This window comes from Tupaia chinensis, unplaced genomic scaffold (genome assembly GCF_000334495.1).
Source record: "Tupaia chinensis unplaced genomic scaffold, TupChi_1.0 Scaffold000081_1, whole genome shotgun sequence".
Lineage (NCBI taxonomy): Eukaryota > Metazoa > Chordata > Mammalia > Scandentia > Tupaiidae > Tupaia > Tupaia belangeri.
The window spans coordinates 7,606,634-7,629,322 of NW_006159542.1; the positions used below are offsets into that span (position 1 = coordinate 7,606,634).

Genomic DNA, 22,689 nt, shown 5'->3' on the forward strand with positions numbered 1-22,689 from the left:
GTTTCCAGTTACTTCAAGATCATGCGGAAGTTCTTGTCCTAGGCTCCCAACGTCCTGCCAAGCTCCCAGCCTGGCCTGTGCCACTTTCTACGCTGATCTCTATTTTGAATGAAAATACTTTCACACCTTAAATGAGTTCCATTTATTTTTTCTTATCTTTGGGTTTTTGTTCATGGTGTCCTCTCTGCCTGGAGCAAATCCCAACCTTTTCACTTCTCTGTCTGGCTTAGACTTCTTCATCTTTTGGGCTTTAGGTATCATGTTTTCAGGACCCCTTCAGTGTATCTCAAGATCCAACAATGAGTCCAGAGAAGCTCTATTTTTCCTCTATCACAGCCTGAAATCACCAGACTGCTTGTCCATAATTTCTATTAGGCCATAGTTTCTGTGAGGATCAGGAGCTTCTCTGTCTTCAGTTGCGTGCCCTGTCTCTGGCACCTAGTAGAAACTCAATAAATATATACTGAGTGAATACATAGAGGTCCCCAAACACACTCCATTGGTAAGAAATACTAACCAAGCAGAAAGAGAGACAATAGGAATTTTTAATGCATGGAAAGTCCTGCAGGGACTCTGGGCAGACCCACAGGTAGCAGGAAGAGGCAGGGGTCCTGCAAACTCAATAATGTCCAGACAAAAAAAGAAGAAGAAGAAAGAAAGAAAGTCCTTAAAGACCCAAGCTTCCTCACTGCAGCAGTCCTCGGGCTTCCTTCCTGATGCCGAAGAGGGCAAACAGTCTTTCCATAAGTCTCCTCCCGGGGTCCATGGCAGGAAGGAAGCTGAGTGGCAGGAGGGAGGAAGAAGAGGAAAGGCCGCTTGGTCTCCACCTGAAAGCTTCTGCCTCAGGACGGACTGCCATCCATAAGAAAAGGTTTAAAAAGGAGAGACTTTTGATAGAGTCAAATAATATCTTAGAAAAAATAAAAGAGAAAAATGAGTAATTCCATAGGTTACAAAGGTCTCTGTCCACTATCCAGAGAAGCAGTTTGCTTTGGCCTTGCTGGCAAGCTTCATCTGCCAGGCCCATCCTCAGCCGTCCCCCTGCCCACCCGGCCCCAGGATCCACGCCAGCACTGCTCCCCCTCCCATGGAGAGTCTCTGTGCTCATGGAGGGCGGTCCCCTCCCTCACCGGCCCTTGGACTCTCCATACGTGTTCCGGGCCATGGACACCATCTTCTCCTCACACGTGATTTTGGTATCCTTGAGGATGCTATACCACACCATGCCAGCAGGCCGGACTTCCTCGCTACGGCAGAAAAGGTAGGGCACGGTGTCCACACGGCTTTGGATGTAGGCGCTTCGCAGGAGGCTGGAGCAGTGGCTGCTTACCCGCTCTAGCCGCCGCAGGATCAGGTGGGCCTTCCTGCAAGGTAGGATAAGACAGCAATGATTAATGAAGCCCAGTGACATCAAGGGGTAGGCCTTTGGAGTGGTGAATAAAGGCCTATGGATAAATGAGGGCTCTCTATCCTATAATTTCCTATCCATTCATGAGCTGAGAGTGTGGGACTTCAAACATCTGTTCAAAAATTACTTTAGAACACATTCTCTTCAATTGTGCAGTGTGTGAAAAATGAAAGTGGGGGGGCAGACGGTGGTGTGTGATCTGGGCGGTTGAAATTGAGGGGCCATCACAGTGTTAAGACCCTGTTGAAGTGCTCTCTCTCTGTTTTTCTCTCTCTCAGTAAATAAGCTTTCTAAAAATGAAAGAGAAGTATAACCTTTGACCTAGCATTTTCACTTCTAGGATATGGGAGCCTTAGGAGTTAAAAGGTCACCAACCTTGGAACTTTAACAAAATAGGAAGGATAATAATTGGGGCCAGTAGATGGTATAGTGGTTACATCACTGGACCCTCACATAGTTAACCATGGCTCAAGTCCCAGATTCGGTGGTTTAAAACTCACACCAGGTATGGGTGTGTGAGTGCCCAAGATCCTGGGAGGAGAACAGAAGAGGAGGGACTGTGGCATGGCCACCTCTCCTGGAGGGGGTGATATCTCACTTTCTGTCTCTCTCTGTCTCTCTGGTGAGTGATGTGCCCTATAATAAAAAATCTCTCCCCCAAAAACAGAAATTGTAATAATAGAAAACTACAACAGCTAAAATGTATTGACTTTTACCAGGACCTAGACCCTGAGCATGTCTTTATATACATTTTAAACATGAAATTCAATATACACAAGAGTCTGAATCTATTGTTCTTCAACTGCTATTTAATGGACAAGGAGTCTAAGCAAGGTTCAGAGAAATTACATTACTTGACTGAGGTCAAGCATCAAGTTGACCACTAGAGTTGGGAAAACACCCACAAAGTCCTTCTCTGTCTTTCCTTGATTCTCTCTCGTATGCTTTTCATTCAATCAGAAAATTTAGAAATCTTGCTCTTTGTGCCTTTTTTGGTCAAAGCCTAAATATATACATATACATATATGTATATATATATGTATATAGGTACATATATGTGTGTTTGTGTATACACTTCCAAATCAGAACTTCTCTGTGTCTCAATTTTTGCCATCTTTAAAGTAGTAATGAAGGATGAAGGTCTTGTGCTCATCAGTTGGTTGTGAAAATAATTATGAGAAGTGACCAGTGCCTTGTACAGAGGAAGCACCCAAAGAGTGATGGCTGTTATTATAAAAATGTATTGCAATGATGCCTTGGGATCAAGGCCACATTACACAATAGTCTTAGCAAGAATCATTCTGTTCAATGGTGGTATCATTAGAAGCTCATCTAAAGCCGTTTTACCCAGGAGAGGGTCTATCAGAGATCTGACGGCTGCATAGACAAATAAGGCAAGGAGATCTTTGAGATGACTTGTTTCACTTTTTTTTAACAGTGGTACTGTTGACATTTGGAGCTGGATAATTACTTGTTGCAGGAGAATTCTGTAGGATGTTTGGCAGCATCACCAGAAGCCAATAATACTCCTGCCCCAGTCATGACAATAAAATTGCATCCAGACATTGCCAAATATCCTTTGGGAGGTAAAACTGCCCCAGCTGAGAACCCAGTTGACCTAGAATGACCTTCTCTCATTAAATATGTGGAAACTGAGGCTTAGAGAAGGAAAGGAATATCCTTTTCTAAGGTCACACTACAAGCAGCAAGGTTAAGGTGTCTGAACTGGGAACCCACATTTCTCTACACTGCAGTATCTTCAAGAAGCCCAGAGATCTTGCAAAGTTAGACGAGAGGTTCTATGTTCTGCTGCCCTCTCTGTGCCCCTCAGAGACCCCAGGAGGGAAGGAGTTTTACAACAGACCCCACAAATGGGAGACTGTATTAGGCACCTGTGTGCAGTTGAAAAAGGACTGAGCTTACGTGTGCGTGTTCTGTGGGCATGATTTATGAGGTGCCTTTCGAAAAGTCCTCTTTGTATAGTTCACCACTTGGGTGGAATATTTCCTGAGGTGCCAAGAATTCATCACTTCATAATCACACTCTACCCACAGACCTCACTCCTCTCTGGCAAATGCCCCCACATCTACCCTGAGGAGTCCGAGGACTTTATTTCTCACCCCTCTTCACTCAATTTCTTGCTCTGTTCCTGAGTAACATGGGAAATTCACTTCACATACCTAAACCTGTTTCTTCCTTTGAAAAGTGGGGGTTTACACAGTTGTGGCAACACAGGCGGTAAGGTAGCAAATCAATTCATGATACTGGAGCCATATGTGGGGGTCCAGGTTTGGATCCTGGGCTGCCTGAACACTCTGGGTATGCTTTAAATCTAGTTGCTAGAAGCCTGGGCAGCAGGGGATAGCAGTATGATGAGACCCTCACTAGGGTATCTGTCTTGGGAAAGAAAGAGAGAAAGAAAAAGAAAGAAAGGAGAAAAAGAGAAAGAAGAGAGAGAAAGAAAGAAAGAAGAAAGAGAAAGGAAGGAAGGAAGGAAGGAAGAGAGGAAGGCAGGCAGGCAGGCAGGCAGGCAAGCAAATAAGTTTTAAAAAAAGAAAATAGGGCTGCTATAAAGTTAAAGGAGATAAAGTTCATTATTCATATCTTGATCATTTATTGCACGGCAAAGCTTCCAAATCACTGGGAAAGACAAAGAGGTGGAAATTACAATGCAGATAGAAAGAACGATGATTAAAGAAGTCACAAGAGGTGTGGGAAGACAGGGAAGTGCTTTGGCAAGATGGGGGATGTCTAAGAAGGCTTCTTAGTAGAGGAAGAACTTGGGTTGGGTTTCATTGATAAATAGGAGTTGATAAAGAAGAGGCCAAGACATAACAGGCAGTACAAACACAGGTGCAGAATTAAGAGATTGCATAGATGTTCTGAGAATTTATAGCAGGCATGCAGAAAAAAAAGCAGTTGAAAACTGGATAAGTGAGCAGGGGAGAGGCTGTTGGAGCTTAGAAACTGAAGTATGGATTGTGTGAAGCAATGGTGCACTTTCAGACTCTGAAGCACTGAGTACTCAGGTTCAAATCCTGGCTCAGCCATGTAAGAACTGTGTGATAGTAAGCAAACTGTTGCACCACTCATGCCTCAGTCTCCTTACCTTTCCCACAAAATGACTATAATAAAGGAATCTACCATAAGATGTTGTTTTAATAATAGAAAAATAATGCATCTAATATTGTTTTAATAATAAAAAGGAATAATGCACTAAATCCTTAATAAATGTTATCTATGACTGTTATCTCAAGGGTAAATGAGGAGTTATTGAAGAGTTCAAAGAAGCAAGTAACAGGTTTGGAGCTGGACTGTTTAAAAACATTTCTGGATGCCTCAAGGAGAGTTAGCAGTGCAGGAGGGCAAAACTGGCAGTAGGAATCCAGGTAGAGGGAAAAACCAGGTGTTAACTGTGTCCTGTCAATGTATTAATGGTGTTGAATTGATTTTTCTCTCTGTGCTCATAAAAACCCAAGTTTTCTCTTTGAGAAACTAAGAAAAGGGAATAACACATTTTTCACCTCACAGAGTTATAATGAAGGTTAAATAAGTTAATATATGCAAAACTTGTAGAAAAGTGTTACATAGTAAGCTTACATAGAAGTATTTACATAGTAAGTATCTGATACATGTTAGAATGTAACATTTTTACCACCATCATTATCATCATCATCACCACCACCACCACCACCACCACCACCACCACCACCACGTCATTAGGTCTCCTGGGTATAACTTTCTACCAACAGTAGAAAACTGGACAAGTGAGCAGGAGCCAGGCCATTGGAGCTTAGACACTGGAGAGTAAGTTGTGTGGAGCAATGGTGCACCTACAGGCTCTAGAACACTGAATGCTCAGGTTCAAGTCCCAGCTCAGACACTTAATCGCTGTGTGATATTGAGCAAACTGCTTCACTTGAGCTTCAGCTTCTTTATTTGGCACTGGGGATAACTATGAACTAGTTTGAGCCATAATGTCTTTTTTTCCTTTCTTTTTGGAGAGGTTTTTGCCTTAGGGCACATGTACTTGCTGGAGAGAGAAAGAGAGAGAGAGAGAAACTGGGGGAAAATGAGAAATCACCACCCAGTGGGGATAGCCATGCCATAATCCCTTCTCCTCCATTTTCTTTTTGGGATCTTGGGCATGCATTCACATGTACCCAATGTGATTTTCAAGCCACTAGGCCCCAGACTCGAACATTGGTCAGCCATGTAGGAGTCCAGCAATGTAATCATTAGGCCATCTGCTGGACCCTTAATGTCTTTATAAGTCAGTGGCAGGAGACAGGCAGATAGAAATATTAACCTCCTCTAATTTGGGGCTGGGGGAGGATGCTAGATTGGAGAATATGAAGGATCCTCTGAGAGTAGATAAGGAGGACACTCAATCATTAGTTTAGTGGCTCAGAGAATGTAGCAACTGAGACAGGTCTTTGATGATGAAACAATTTTTTTTTCAGGTAGAGGAAATAGCCCATGCCAAGTTAGACTGCATAAATCACAAACTACTAGTTGCTGAAAATGACTAGTGAAAAGAATGGCTGGGAGAAAAAAGGAAAGAAAAGAGACTGGCTGGGAGTTCGATGTGCTTAGCAAAAATCAGACCACTCAGACTCTTCTAAGTCATGTTAAAGTTTTTAATTTTATTCTTTGGGCACTGGAGAGCTATTGTCTGATCTAGATAGTCACAAAAATAAGCAATAAATACAAAATGAGGTTGGAAAGGGCAATTCTTTGAATATGTCCAAATACTTCATCTGTAAATGACCAAGTGGTGCCTCTGAGAATATCTAGGAACACAACTGGACAAAGCCTCCTTTTGTATGGATGAGGAAAATGAAGTTTGGAGACAGGATATCATTTGCCTTGAAGGAACACCTTAGGTTAGTAACAAAGGCAAACCTAGAACTAGGCTTCCTTGTTGCATAGACTCAAGATAAGTGGTTGGCTCTGGAGTCTTAGATTCAAAGGTTAACATCATAACCCAGCAGCTGTGTGGGTTATGAACAAGTCACTTCAATGCCACTAACTCTTAGTTACCACATTAGTAAAACAGGAAGAAAAGTAACGGTATTCTTGGGAGGATGAGATAATAGGGGTAATTTGCTTACCTCTAAGTAAATGCTAAACATGATTAAAAATAGAGTATTACAGAACTAGCCCAACAGTGCGGTGGTTAATCACTGCGTGTTGAGAGCTGAATGAGCCATGGTTCAAATCCCAGCCTTGGCATTGGAAAATCATGCCAGGTACATGTGTGTGCATGCCTCAAATTCCAAGAGGATGGAGAAATGGAATAAAACGGAATGTGAGGAACACAATCTCTCTCTCTCTCTCTCCCTGTGGTGAACACATGCACCCATTAAAAAATAAAAAGAAGTAGCCTATTATTGTCGAATGGACATAGACTTTAGACTCCAATCTCTGAAGCTCTATTTCCTCATTGAAATGAGAACAGAGATGCTTTATTTTGTAAGACTGAAGTGAAATGACTGCCTCAGGCATCCAGTTTAACACTTTGCTCATAATAGTCGCTAATCCACTGTTTGCCTTTAGACAACAAAGACTGGAGAATTCAGAATGTGAAGACATGGAGAGAAGGGTTGGAGAGGACAAGGGGGAGTGAGAAAGACCCAAGGCCAAAGGGCTGGGCAATAAATTATAGGCAGTGGAGACCAATAAATCAAAGGCCAGGCATGCTTCAAGCTTTCCCTGGAGGGGAAGCCATAGGTCAGAGTAACCACTTTTCTCAAATTCCGGAAATGAAATCTTCCTCATTGGAGACAGGACCCAGGCTTGCTGGGATAGAAAGCAAAAGGTGAAGAAGGGACATCATACACTAATTTATTATTGTATCAGAAGGCGAGATTGAGACAGCATTGGCTTGTGAAGGAGTCAGGGGCTGGGCCAGGATGCCACTTCTCCGGGAATTGTAGAACCTTTGACCGACCATTCTATTCCCAGCACTGTTACCCAATCAGTCCCCAACATAGTTATCAGGCAGAGACCTAATTTCTAAGGGGGCCTTAAAATGTAGAAAAAAGAGGAGAGGCGGTTAGGAAATGCTCCCATTGCCTCTCTCCCTCCTCTCTGCCTTCTTAAGTTGAGTTTAAATATTTCTGTGTTAGCTGACCCCAATCTTAATGGGAGTTGAGGGCATGATGCAGTTCACAAAAGGTTGGAACATAACTTCCAGAAGGGGAGAGGGCAGATTAAGGGAAGTAATGACTTCATTCATGCTGCCCTGGTCAGACCACATCTGGAGAACCCTGGTCACTTCTGGTAAGAGGGACAATGTAAACAGTAGCCAGATCAGGACACTGAAGGACATTTCAAAAACAAGCCTCTGGCTGAAAGGAATGGAGTGTGCCTACAGAACAGAGAATTTAGGCAAATGGTATGCTGTTCTAGCAACTGAAGACAAGTGAGCAAAAAACACAGGGTTAGAAATGATAATGACTGGGGACCAGCAGTTAGCGTAATGGCTATGTCGCTGGACTCCCATGTAGTCAACCGTGGTTCAAGTCCCGGACCTGGTGGTTTAAACTCATGCTGGGTGCGTGTACGTGCATGCCCAAGATCCTGACAGGAGAATGGAGGAGAAGGGATTGTGGCGTGGCCATCCGCCCGGGGGGTGATTTCTCGCTTTCTGTCTCTCTGTCTCTGTCTTTCGGGTGAGTGCATGTACTCTATAGCAAAAACCTCTCCAAAAAAAGAAAAGAAGAAAAAAAAGAAATTATAATGACTGTAACTGATTGTGCACCTGTTTGGGGTCAGAAACGTTACCTATGCAACATCAACTCAAATGTAATCATCACAAGTCTTAAGTTTCCTTAATTATCTATTTATTCCATGAGCTAGAGAGAAAGAGACAGAGAGACAGCACCCCCTAACAGGGTCTTAATATTGTAAAATACCCCTGGTTTTAGTCAGCCCCAGATTGTGGGTGTATATGTGCTCGGCATACTCAGAACCTTCTCAAGTGAGTCAGCCTTGCTTCCTCACCATAATTGTAAAATTATTCACTGCCAGTCTTCAGGTGGTAAATGTGAGCCTCAGGCCAGACATGAGATTTGTCAAAGTGACAGAGCAGGATCTCAAATCTCAGCTGCGAAAGGTGTCTAAGTTTTACTGATGAAACTATGCCGAATTGAGCAGAGGGCAAGTCTGGCTCAATATAATAAAAAGCTCTAGAGTCCTCTAAACATAGAATGGATTCTTCCATGTGGTAATAGGGCCCCATTTCTGGAGGTGATCAAATACAAAATATTCTAAGAGGAAGCATACCCATATATTGAGAGTTGGAATAGGTTTTTGTTGTTTGTTTTTCATCTAAAAGGAAAGAGGATCTTTACTTCCAGAGAAATGCCATCTTACGGGCATTCACAACAAAGCCTGCTATGACACAATTGCCAAAGCACTGAGCTGCTAAACGAAAGAGGACCACGTTTGTTGATGTTCTATTAATGCTTCAATCATGCTTAAATTTAATCTTCAGGAAGTTGTCCAGATCTTCCCAGCTATAGTATGTCATGTATTTTCTTTTGTTGCTAAAGTATTTTGTTTACTTTTCTATTGAGATCCACACTGTACTCTCTCTTAGTTATGTACATATCTTGGGATGCAATGTGTTTTAAGGAACAGGACACTGGTTCGTTTAAGAAGAAACTATTTTGAATTTAGCCTTCAAAAGTTATTAACTATGTAACTTTTGACAATTTATACAACTTCTTGATTCTCTGTTGCTTCATTTTCAAAATCTATTGTTCAGGAGATATAATGAGATATAAATTACTGGGCCCGTAATAGGTGCCCAATTAATATTTTCCTCCTTCTTTTCAGACAAGTCTATAGTTTCTCTAGGGTCTAGATCCTGAATGTGTAAGAAAAAGGGATTCATAAATATGATTGACTTAAACTGAGGAAATTCAGTCTTTAGACTTCAAAATTAGAGCCATTCTCTAGAAGTCAATAAAGGGAGGAAAATGGCACAAGAGCGTCACATGTACCTAAAGAAATAATGAGACACATGGGCAAAAGATTTATGGACATTTGTTTGGAATAGCAAGAAAACTGGAGAAAATCTAGATGGTCCTTTTGTTTTAAATTCACTATAGGGCAAGTGTGCTTGCAGGAGAGAGAGAGAGAGAAAAAGAGAGAGAAAGTGAGAATGCACCCTACTGGGGTGATGGTCAAACTGCAATCCCTTTCCCACTATTCTGAGACTTGAACTGTGCAGTCAGCCATGTGGGGATCCAGCTGCCCCAACCAGTGGCCCTAGGTGATCTTTAATAGAGAAGGAGACTAATGTGTGATATATTTACATATTTACATAGCTAACAGGCCTTTCAGAAAGATAACACATTTACATACACATTAATGGGAAGGAACTAGTCTAGTAGATTGTTAAGTGGAAACAAGCAGATTTGTTAAATATAGACGAGACGGAGATAGAGATGTGGTTGTGGACACAGACCTATCCTTAAGCTCGTATCTGTTTTCCTATTGCCATACATATTCATGGCCACATCGATATCAATGTGGAAAGGTATATGCACACTGTTAACAGTCTTATCTCTGAGTTAAGGTTGGGATTATGGGGTTTGGAGGGACAAAATTTTCAGGTTCTATTTTTATACACTTCTATGTCACATGGATGTTAAAAAAATGACCAAGGACTATTTTGCCATGCAGTACAATACGTGCATTTCCATTTTGAAAATGTGAACCTACATTCACGTATTTTAAAACTGGTGTGATAGATTTGGACAATAAAGCCACGGTTTTATGGCTTCCCAGTTGTTCATCAGGGTTACTTTCGGAATAAACCTGCATCACATCACATTTAGCCTCAGATCACCACCCAAGCAGAAAGTCAGAAGCTTGGGTACTGCCACTAGATATGCATCTTCAACACCAGGTTTGAAATATGACTTTAAGGTGACTAGTGAATATGTTTACATTCTGTTTTCTCCTTATTCCCTTAGGAGAAAAGACAATAACAACAACAGCAAAACAGAATAACTATACCACTTCTGGTGGATATAGGTAAATTTCACTGAAACAAAATCTCTTCAAATACTTGTTTTCTTCTCTCTACTCAACCAATTTGATCAAACATAACTGAAAGTGTAGAGAAGCCCTAGTATATCAAAGATGTTCTTCTGACCAAAGCAAATTCTAGTCTCTGGCCACCTAGGAGCTCAGTTTTCCAAGCCTCCTAATAGGATCCTCATGACTGGAATGGCTGGGTGTTAGCAGGTCTTCTCTGGGCAGTTGTTTATAGTACCCTGTAGTTGTCATGGGAACCAGACTCAAGGGGACACTGGCCAGGTGGTTTATTAGGCAGATCTAAGAGATGCTCTTTTGTCACTACAATTTATGCAGTGTAGACCACAAATCCAGGGAGGAGTTGAAAACATTTTTGGGGTTTGTTGATCATATAGACTAAGAGTATCTTGTTGCTATCGGTCCATGATATCTATCCTCAGCATGTTCCTGGAGAAAGCTTGTATCACCCTAAATAACCTGAGTCCCTGAGAATCAGGACATGCTGAGCTGGAGGTGAGATCATACTAATAGTGTGTTTGTTCTGCTATCTCTATGACCTTCAGGGCTTTCTGGTTCCTTGGCTTCCCAGCTGGAAGAGCCTTTTTATGTTACAAATGAGGTACAGAATGGAGATGAAATTTGTCTAAGGTCATGCAGGAAGTAGGTAGTAAAACTAGGACATGAACTTTGGGCTCCTACCTCCAGAGAACTGTCTTGCTTTCTCTCCTTTACGCTTTGAAGCTCTGCATACTTGCTAACTCTTAAGAGGAATAGCAAATTTACCCAAATCTCTTTTAAAACCTATACATGGCTTCTGGGACAAAGAACAAACTTCCGAATTCACAAGAGGCATCATGATCTGACCCTTGCTAAACCCTTCAGCTTTTTTTATTTTCCGTTTTCCTCTCACTTTAACTCTCTACTTCAGTGAGATTTATACTTTTCGACTGATACATATTTTGTTACTCAGCCCTCATCCTTCTCAAGGACAAGTTCTCCCCTTCCCACTTGGAGGACTCCTGCCCCTTCCTTGACTCCAAGTATCAACTTCTCTTTCTTCTCCAGGGGCTCATCCTTAGTTTCAGGTTGGAATAAGCTGCTCCAGCTACGTGCATCTGGATCTTCATCACTCCAGTTGTGCTTTTGGGATGTGCAACACTGACATCACCTGAGATCTTGCTAAAGATGCAGAATCTCGGGCCCATCTCAGGCCAGTGTCAGTCTGAACTTTAACAAGGTCCCCAGTTGACTTTCATGCACATTGAAGTATGAAAAGTGCTGCTCTAAGAAGCCCTCCCAACCTTCAGTTTTAGCATGTGTCTTGGGTGTTTCACTGCACCTGCAACTGATCAGTCTTTTTCTCAGATTATGGTGAGCCTTGGAAAGTCAGGGACTGTCTTCCTCCTCCTTTTCTTTCTACTCTTCAGCAGAGGGCCTAACACATATTTCGTTGTTGCTGACTGTGGTCTATATGAGAAGATTTTAAAAAGTTGGAAATTGAAATGGAAGTGTCAGTTTCTTTGTGCAAAAGATATTTTAATTCAGATATATTCTTTTCATTAAATATATTTTACAAGAGCTTTTTGAAGACCCCTATTCCACAGAGCCTTGAAAGCTCAGAGACTTTAGGAACTCTTGGGTTAGGTAGGGATGGGAGAGAGTGAGAATGTGAAAGTGTGAAAGAAGAGACCCAGCAGATGGGGTTCCAGGCCACTCACTTTAGCTTCTAACAGAACGACCTTGAAATCATCTGAACCACATGACTACTCATCCTATTGTCTAATTATTTAACAAGTAATTATTCATTACCTGCTTACAAAAGGGAATAGGACATAAAGGGTCAGGACCTACACATAACTTATATTGCAGCGGGGAAGAGAGATAATACATAAGTAAACAAAAACAATATAAGATACTACACTTATTAATATAATGCAGTGAATTAAAACATAAGAGTGTGATCAAGCTATCAGGTAGAAATGTTAGAGAATTCTCTGAAGACGTGATATTCTAAGACTGGGTGTTTTGTGTTAAGATTTATTTAGGAAAAAATTCTACTGATTAAAACAAAACAAAGCAAAAAAAAAAAAGTAGCATTATACGAGTCCATCCTGGTCATCTTATGGATGAGGAGACTGAGGACCAGGAAGGGGCAGAGTCTGAGGCTGCACAGTGAGATTACTAGCAGTCCCAGGATGGATTAGCTGCTCCCATGATTTCTGTTGACTCGCCAGTGTAGGCTGTTGGAGCAATCTCAGATTCCGTCTAGGAATACTAGAGAAAGGAACCAGCAGTTAGCATAATGGCTATGTCTCTGGAATCCCATGTAGTCGACTACAGTTCATGTCCTGGACCTGGTGGCTTAAAATCACACCGGGCACATGTGTGTGCGTGCCCAAGATCCTGAGAGGAGAATGGAAGAGAAGGGATTGCAGCGTGGCCATCCCCCATGAAGGGTGATTTCTCGCTTTCTGTCTCTCTGCTTTCTGTCTCTCTCTGTCTTTCTGGTGAGTGCATGTGCCCTATAGTGAAAAACCTCTCCAAAAAAAAAAAAAAAAGAAAGAAAGAAAGAAAGAAATACTAGAGAAAGGGAGCCAGGATACATGGGTGTGGGCTGGCAGACAGTGGCTGGTGACTGGCTGACTGGAGGTTGATGGGTTATCACAGTCCATTACCCAGTGGACTGCCCTGTCGCTGTGAGTAGCCAGGAGGCCTTTCTAGAAGATTTATGTCCTGGAAGGCCATAAAGGATGCCAGCAGGCTGTTAAGACAAATTCAGGAGTGGAGCTCTGGTTTAGCCTCCACTGAAATTCCCTGAGCCGTATGGGAAAGCCCAATAAAGTGAAATGCCTTTTTCTGTCCACAGGCAAGATGGCAGCCATGATAATTTACCCATTGGTTTTCATCTGGGGCTCTGTGCTTTTCCCTGCTACCCTCTTTTAGCTTTTATCTAAAGAATGTTCCTTTCATGTGAAAAGGAAGAAGTTAAAGTCCAGGACCCAAAAAAATGATAAAGCCCACCCCAGAGAGAGCCCTTTAATCTCTTGACCAAACTCTCGTCTCATCCTTTGAGGGCCTCAAATTCTTAGAGGCCACTGAAAGTGCAGTAAGGGTTCCGGAGGAGAGCTCAAGGTTGAAACAGCCTCGCTTGTCAAACTGTGCAGCCCTGGGCAGTTCATTTAAACCTCTGGCGTGTTCACTTCGTATCCAAAATAATGGGGAAAATGCCTCTAGGGCCATTTTGAATTTTTTGTTTTGGTTTTGCTATAGGGGGAAAGTAAGAAATCACCCCTTCCCCCCGCCAGAGGAAGGGATGGTCATGGTGCAATCTCTTCTCCATTCTCCCTCTTGGGATTTTTTTGGCATGCATGCACATGCGCCTGGCATGATTTTCAAGCCACCAAGTCTAGTACTCCAAATGCAGAGTCAGCCATGTGGGATTCAGCCACCTTAACCTCCACAACACTGGATGGCCCCATTTGAAGACTTTTAAAGCACAAAGCACTGCCCATTAAATACAAGGGGGTTTACAATTATTAGAATAATAGAAATAAAATTTGGTCCAAGAAATTTTTGAAATCCATGCATAATATTTTTCATAATATGAGTAGATCTTCAAGAAGTTTATGAATAATGTATATTATAAGAAAAAAAGCATGCATGAATTTCAAAAGTTTCTTTGTATTAGAGCTGACCCTGTAGTGCAGTGGTTAGGTGCCATGCAGAGGAAGCTTGATCTCACATGTCCAACCAGAGTGTGGTTGAAAAAACACATGTGCCAGGTTCCTGATGGGATAGAGAATTGAAGATAAAACAATTGCAGGATGTCCAGATCCTACTTAGGAGGGTGCTTTCGCTCTCTTCCTCTCCCCAGTGTTTGTGCATATATCCTCTGACATTAAAATGAAGAGAAAAATGTGCACCAAAAACTTGTACTTGAATTCTGTTTTTCCACAAAGTGTCTGAAGTCCCTGGTATTTCAGGAAGCTATTCACTTCTCTACAATGCCACAGACACTATCCTGGATCACAACAGCCTCTAGTGTCTCACTGTCACCTTCCTGCCTAGAGTCCTCTACTCCATGGCAGAGAGATCTTTCTCCCTTGAAAATCTGATATCACACCCCACCCCCACCACCACCACCTCGAAAAATACAAAGTTTACCATTTCCCTCGGGAGATAATCCAAACTCCTTAACCCTACTTAAAGGGCATTCAAGATCTGGCCCCTACTGACCCCTCTTGCTGTCATTGCAGTTTGTTCCAACTACACAGAAAGTCTGAAGTTCCTCCCCAGTGTTTACCGGAGTGCAGGAGTCCCCTCTAGGGTGAGGGAAAAGGATTTTAGGTGGTACTTAAGATGATCACAGATTCAGTACTAAATAACAATGGATCACATTTAGAAAAGTGGTAAGATTACCTCTTTCATTTTCTTCCTCTCCTCCAGATTACTTTAAAAAGAGAAGGAGTTAGGGGTCTGTGTCTTTCACAGTTCAGGTGTTAATCTCTCTCTTAAAGGGATTGCTTCAGGTTCTACTAGGATGGAATAATATCCTTTTCTGTCTTTTGTTCTGTTCTTTTTTTTTTTCTTAATATATTGAATGGTTAGGTTTAATTTTCTATTAAGAGTAAATAAGGCTGATGTTCTCTTTATGAGATGACAGTGTTTTCTTTACAAATATATTTTCAATTAGAAGTGAATCTTGGAAGAAAAAAAAAAAAAAAAAAGAAGAAGTGAATCTTGGGCCAACTAGTGGCTTGGTGATTGTGATGGCTGGATCCCAGATGGCTGCCTACATGACTTGAGCCCCAGACCCAACAGCTTGGGAAGCAACCCAAGTTATGTGTGTGCATGTGCCCAGAATCCCAAAAAAAGGAGTACAGGACTGCAGCATTGCTATTCCCCTGGGAGATGCTTTCTCATTATTTTTTTTTTCCTTTCTCTTTCTCTCTTTCTCTCCAGCAAACTTGTGTCCCTATGGCCAATTAAAAAAAAAAAAAAAATAAGTGAATCTAAGAAAGAAAGAAATGTTGAACAAATAAAGGGAATTTGGTATAGTGAGATGACAAAAGTCATAAAGGTGGCAGGGAAATTATAAAAATTTGAAACGAGAACCTCTATTTTAAGGAGCATTGTCTCCTCTGAGCATTTCTTAGACTATTTCTTCTGCCCAAAATACCTCTAGCCTTCTCTTCCTCCATTTATCTAACCCTGACTCAGCCTTTAGGCTTCAGAGTCTCAGCCTCTGGGTAACCTTCACTGGGTTTCCTAGACCACCAGGTGCTTATATCTCATGTTCCCCAATGGTTCTGTTCTTCTGCTACCATGGAATTCACTGCTCCTATTATTTGTAATTACGTGCAATAGGAAGCTACGTGAAGATAGGAGCCGTTTCTACCTTTTTACTGTTGCACCATCAGCAACCACCATATAAGCAGTGCTGTCAAGTACGTGCTGAATGACTGAAAGAATGTCTCTCAATGTAAGACATAAAATGGAACCACCATTCATATACTACTTTACGATGCTTTAGAAGATAGTGATTATGCTTTAGTTCTGTTTGAACTTTCCATGGCTTCTAGCACAGTGAATGACACAGTCACTGTTGAGGACAAAAATAGTGCCCTTGTACATGGTGAATTCATGAATTCATTTTGTCATGGGCAGTCTTATTGAGGTGTTAACAGAAATGCCTGAGACTAAGTAATTTTTATGAAGAAATAGGAGTTTACTGACACACAATCCTGTTAGATGGAAAGATGTAAGCCTGGCATCAGACCAGCTTACAGCATGGCTGACAGAAGCACAGAGGATGGCAGGCATGTGCAGAGAGATAGCAAACGGTGGACAACTCTCTCTTACACCACTCAGCTCTTGTGAGAACTAAGCCCTTCTCACGAGAACTAGAACTTACTGGGTCTCCCAATACCCAATAATCTATTCACAAGAGTGTTGCCTCCATAGATGCAATCACCATGATCCAATCCCATGAAGCTTCACTACTTCCCAACACCAAATTCCAAAACATGAAACTCTGAAGGCCAAGCCATTGTCTGAATAATAACAGTCATTAGTGGACTTTATTCATTTGTTGTTTTGTTTTGTTAGAGAGAGAAATTTTTGCTATAGGGTACATGCACTCGCCAGAGAGACAGAGAAAGACAAAGAGATAGAAAGTGAAAAATCTCTTCCCAGAGGGCTTGGCCATGCTGTAATCCCTTCTCCTCCATTCTCCTTTTGGGATTTTTGGGCATGCACATACACATGTGCTGGCATAAGATTTAAGCCGCCAGGTCTGGGACTTGAACCATGGTTGACTACGTGGGAGTCTGATGATGTAACCATTACACCATATGCTGGCCCCCAATGGACTTTAGTAAAGACTGTAGTTATTTACTCTACAAAAACTCAGATTTCTTATATAAGAGTGAGAGAGGCATTGGTTAGGTTATAATAATAAGCCTTCAAGAAGCTTAAATTTCCTACTGTAAAACTGGAGGTGGGAGATTGGCAAGGGGAATGACTGAAAAGCACTCAAGTCCCTTCCTTATCTGATCCCAGGATAAAAAGAAGCTAAAATGTCAAGATTCTTTCATTGTCTTTGCCCATTTTTTTCACCTGTGGCATGACACAACAAAGGTGACTATCACCTTTATTTATTTGATAAAGCTCATTCTCAGACTATGAGAGAAAGGATCCAGTAAAGTCAATGGGGAGTAAGAAGGATTAGCTCTCCGCCCATACTCATACACCCATACCTGGGCCCCAGTTCATCCTCACTCCTCCAGACAAAGTCTCCAAACTTTTCATAGTGAGAGTTGTAGTGGTGCTGGACCCGAAACAGCATGGAGGCTGAGACTTCCATCAGCGTGTTGTAGGCGGTCTGCTGCTCCTTTCCACTTGTGTAGCCATTGTACAGATTGTAGATCTTGTCAGCTATCTCTGAGAGGGAAGAAGTGCAGAAACAGATCACTGGGCAGCGGGAAAAAGTGAGTATAAAAGTGTGGCCTCCAATAAGCAGGCACGGTTACATGGGAGTTTAGTTGTGTGGTCTTTGGGGACAGACAAACCATAACTCCATCCTGAATACATCAGTGTACTTGTGTTCAGTTTTCTTATCTATCAACTGAAGATAACAATGCTTACCCTGTAGGTGTATTGGGAGAATTAAATTGAAAAGTGGAAGGAAGCACTCAATAAAGGGCCTGAAACAAATCAGTGCACATAATTATAAATATCATTATTGTGCCCTTGATTCAATAGAAAATTGCATATAAGTGCAGAGGCTTTAAAAATCTTTGTTAGGGGACCAGCAGATGCTGTAATGGTTGAATTGCTGGAATCCCATGTAGTCAACCACAGTTCAAGCCCCAGACCCAGTGGCTTAAAATTCACACCAGGCATGTGTGTGTGCATGCCCAAGATCCTGAGGGGAGAATGAAGGAGATGGGATTGCACCGTGGCCCCCCCCCCCCCGGGGGGTGATTTCTTGCTTTCTGTCTCTCTGGCGAGCGCGTGCGCACCATTGCAAAAATCTCTCTGAAAACAAACAAACAAAAAAACCTGCTGGCTCATCCCAACCGCCTCTTTCTATTTCCCCTCTGAAATGTTTTCAATGCATTTCTGTGATCAGGTCTGTAGGTTTAAAATCCAGACTCTTCTGTTATGCATTCATGGCCGTTCCTACTCCTCCAGCCACTCCTACTAACCAATGTAACTTAAATTCAATACTAATAGAAGCCACATTCTTTCAGCTTTGATGACTGATCAAAATCTGTATGTCCCGAAATCATCACTAACGACAGTTAGAGGAGAATCTGGGTGATTTTGGGTGAAGATGGGAAAGTCATTTACTTTGTACTATTTTCTATGATGATTTTTATTTTTCTTACTTTTAGAAATCATATGTTATTATAAAATAATAACTTAAATATGAACAGAAAGATAGATCAAATTCCCTCCCTTTTGAGACACAATAGCTCACTATCTCCTCTTACTATGAAGCTTATTGTTGAGCCATTTGTGGAAATGCCTCTCTCTCACCCAGAAAGCTCCTTTGGTTCCGTCACTTTCTACCTGTGGTAATGTGTGTGTGTGTGTGTTTGGTGGTTAGTGACTATTGGGTACATAATTGAGAGGTGAAATACATGGGTCCTATCTGGGAAGTAAAGAAATGGGTCACCTACCTTCTGCCTTGTTGTCATCCACCAGTGGACAGGCCGTCCTCAGGGTCACTGTGCTAAGCTCTGAGTGCCTCCCCCGAGTATCCACAGCATATAGAGTAAACCTGTAGCACAGTGAGAAAAAGAAGAAAGAAAATAGACTGTGATTTCACCAAAGGTTCTAGAAGATTCATGGGGGAGCACAAAACCATGGCACAGTAGTCGTGATCAAAAGAATTCAGAAATGCTTCAGCTTAAGGAAAAATTATTTTTTAGGGGGATAATTATGAAGCATTTATTAAACATTGACTGCCCATGAGGCATTTTGCACTTAATCTTCAAATGTGCAATTAAGCAAATCTAAAAGTCAGGGATCTATTATCAATCACATTTCATCAATGAGGACACTGAGACCTAGATTATGTATTTTTCCAAAGTGTTCCAGTTACTGAGGGACCAAACTGGTAGTCAGTGCAGGGGCTGAGGAATAAGCCTCAATGCTATTCTGTATTGCTGGATATATTTATTTGCATAGTCCTTCATTTATTCATGTAACAAATATTTATTGAGCGTTAGCCATGTGCCAGGGACGATTTTAGGTGCTAAGGTTATGGCACCTAAGAGAGTCAAGGTTTCTGCTAACATAAAGCTAACTGAAAAGTAAAAACTCAGACTATGGTGAGTGTGATGGAGAATATAACGAGATAATGTGAACAAGATGAAGGTGGGAGTGTGCAGTACATGTGCTTTAAACAGAATGGTCCACAAAGGCCTTCTTGAGGGGGGAAGGCTTGACTTGAGACCTGCCCAGTGAGAAAGAACTGGGCTTATGGAAGGAGGGCCATGTGGTTGTCCAAATTAATTACTATGTGCTAAAACCTTAATATGTGTCAATCACTGAGCTAAGCAGTTTTACCCACATTGTCACAATTAATTCCCATGAGTAATCTCAAAGGACAGATACTGTTACTTTCTTTTCATTTTATACATGAAGCTCAGAAAGGGGAGGACGCTTGCCAGAACCACATGGTAATGACTGGAAGTGGAGGTTTAAGCCAAGGTTTGTCTGACTCCAAAGCTTATGCGTTTAACCACTGTCAATGACTGCCTTCTGGGTGCAGGTCTGTGGATATCCACCCTGCACAAATATAATTCCATTAGCGACATTTGCTGAACCCCAACTATGTTGAGGTAATGTCATTTCACATGTTTTTTTTTTTTTTAACCTTAGGAAAATGTGCTAAAATAATTACCCTTATTATGTCTCTCGTTCAGAAGAGGAAACTGAAGATCAAAAAATTTAGCAATTTGCTTAAAGTCATAGATTCAGAAAATGAAAGAGCCAAACCTCTGTCTTCTCTAAAGCCCACACTCTGCTCTCAGCTCTACCCATCACTGGCTTAGAGGGTCTAAACTCAGCCATCTCCCTGAGTGCACTCAGCTTGGATCTCCCAGGACTTGGCACCTCAAAGGTTGTTTTTAAACACATATAATGAATTAGAACTTCATAGTATAAAGGAAATAAGGAAGGAAAGAGCTTGGGTTTTGGAGGTGACCAGACTTGGGTTCACATTCCTGTTTTTCTCCTTTGCTTTGTGACCTTGTATTAGTCACTTTACCTTTTTGAATTTATGTCACCTCTCCTCACCAGGCACTGGTGACAAGAAGACTGCTACTTCCCTCTATAGTAGAGACGGATATGTGAATATGTAAATGTGAAGATGTAAATTACAAATGACGTGACCTATCACTAAAAAGCATGCAAAAGATTTGGGAACAAGATCACAAAGAAACTCTGGGATGTGAGAGTAAGAAGTGAAAAAATGAGGGGAGTTTAAGAACAGTCTTGCTAGGGGCAGCAGGTGTCATGGTGGTTAAGGCACTGGATTCCCACATTGCTGATAAAAGTTCGAGTCCCAGACCCAGCAGCTTGAAAGTCACACAGGGCGCATGTGCATGCATGCCCGAAACCCTGAGAGGTGAAATGGAGAAGGAATTGTGGTATGATCACCCTGCACAGGGAAGGATTACTCACTTTTCCTCTCTCTGTCTCTCTCTGACTAGCACACATGCCCTATGGCAAAAACCTTAAGAAAAAAAACAAAGAGTATTGAGTAACACTGTATAAGCACTTACCTTCTGCACACCAACCCATCTTTAAAGGGGCAGTGGCAAGATCCAAAGCCTTGCCTAAAGGCCCCAGAGGGTTTAGGCATCAGTTTGAGCACAGCTATATTGCTGTCATTTAACACAGAATTGTGCACATAGTGCCCACTCAGTAAATCCTTGTGTAAATGAATGGATGTGAACGTACAGCATCCCATTTCTCAGTGTCAGTTCCTTTTTCAATGAAATGGGGAGAAGTTTACAGACAATCCATGGCTGTTTCAAAGGTCTCATGGAGTGTAAATGAGAAAGTGGCTTGTAAGAGGAAAGTTTTATAAAGCCCTGGTATAGAGCACTGACCTGTGCAAGAGTACACAGTTTTAAAAGACATTTTCTTGGAGTTCGAAGAGAAGAAGATACATGTCAACTGAAGGAAACATAGAAGTCTTGTTGCAGTGAGTGGAATATGTGAATGGAGCCTCAAAACATGAGGAGTTGGTTGTCAACACTTTGATTTTCCCATAGACCACTTAGTTTCTGTGTACTTTGATACATTTATTCTGCCAAGTGAGTCTAGGGCAACACTTTGCTGAATCCCAACTACGGGGTTATACAATAGTTCTCTGCTTAGCCAAGCAGCACAAATAACAGGAAGAAGTGGTCTTAGGTGCTCATGTTATAAAACTTGGTTAGAATCCTTGCTTTTTCCAATTGCTGGTTGAGAATTCTTTGGGAAGTCACTCTACCTTCTCTGAGACTCAAATATCTTACCTGTAAAATAAAGTGAAATTATCCATATCTCACAAGTTGAAACGCAAGACTCCATGGTACAAGGATGATAATTATTGGCCCATTTCAATCTTTGCTCCCTAATAGTTTCTATTTTTGTTATTACAGTAATCAAAGATTTTAGTAGAGGCCTCAGGATGGAGGAGGCTTCAGGCCACCCTGCCAGGGCGTGAAAAAAAGAGGAAGATGTCAACCTCACAGGCCTGGGTCAAGAGTCACAAGGCCATGAGCTTTCTGCCTGTCTCAGTGTAATTGTAGAACTGTTCCAGAGACACATCTGAAAGCTGTTAGGGGACCAGGCAGGGACTGAGGGGCTCATTGTGAGAGGGAGAAAGTGATGGTCTCTGATGTGGAGAAGAAGGAGCAGGTAAGGGGGGAGGGGAGAGGGAGAAATAGAGCCATGTATTCAATCATATACAAACCCCCAGATCACAGTAGAAGAGGAAGAGACACACACACAGAGACAGAGATAGAGAGGCTGAGAAACAGACAGACAGATACACTACACACAAACCCATAGGTCAGAGAATGGAAGAGAGAGGGACCAAAAGAGAGAACAGAAAGATAAGAGTGAGAGTGAGAGAGAGAGAGGGAGAACAGTCAGACGTCTGTGTTTCTCAGGGGATCAGGAAGAGTGTCAGCTATTCTCTGTTCAGTTCCATCCTCTTTTGTCTAAGGCAGGCTGAAGTTCATTGATAATCTGAACTAAAGCTCCTAAGCCATTCCCTAACTCTGAATCCTCACTTCACTGGTAGAGAAATCAGGGCTGGGAGTCAGCTGGTGTGGTGATGCGGTGGTAGCACAAGGTTCTGCCATGCTGTCTCGCATGGGAAGGTCCTAGACTCAGGTCCTTGTGCACGCTGCCAGATTGTGTGCACGTGCCTATGATCCAGGCTGGGAGTAGGGATGGCTCATGACTAGGGACCCTGTTGGGAGTGCCAGTGTTCCTATTGTCCAAATAAACAGACTTGAAATTAGAAAAAAAAAAAAATTGAGGTCTAGAAGGGAGAGCAATTTGCTCAAGACCGACTGCCAATAAGTATAACACAGGCACTAACATTCCTGGTTCCTCTTCCAGTAAATGTTTATTGTTTTCTTTTAATTTTTAATTGTCAGAGGGCACATGCACTCCCCAGAGAGAGACAGAGAAAAGAGACAGGGAGAGGGAAA

General features: G+C 42.0%; 1 protein-coding gene across 2 annotated transcripts in view; it reads right to left on the reverse strand.

Moving 5' to 3' along the window:
* Nucleotides 1–664: 664 nt before the first annotated feature.
* Nucleotides 665–22,689, reverse strand: part of ASTN2 (astrotactin 2) — a 442,922-nt gene continuing 420,897 nt past the window's right edge. For both annotated transcript variants that reach the window (XM_006142794.3, XM_006142795.3), the window contains 3 exons: nt 18,649–18,749; nt 17,221–17,404; nt 665–1,364 (listed from right to left, as the gene is read on the reverse strand). In XM_006142794.3, coding sequence (XP_006142856.1) covers nt 1,127–1,364; nt 17,221–17,404; nt 18,649–18,749 — 523 coding nt within the window. In that variant the 3' untranslated portion in view covers nt 665–1,126. The remainder of the gene's footprint in view (nt 1,365–17,220; nt 17,405–18,648; nt 18,750–22,689) is intronic.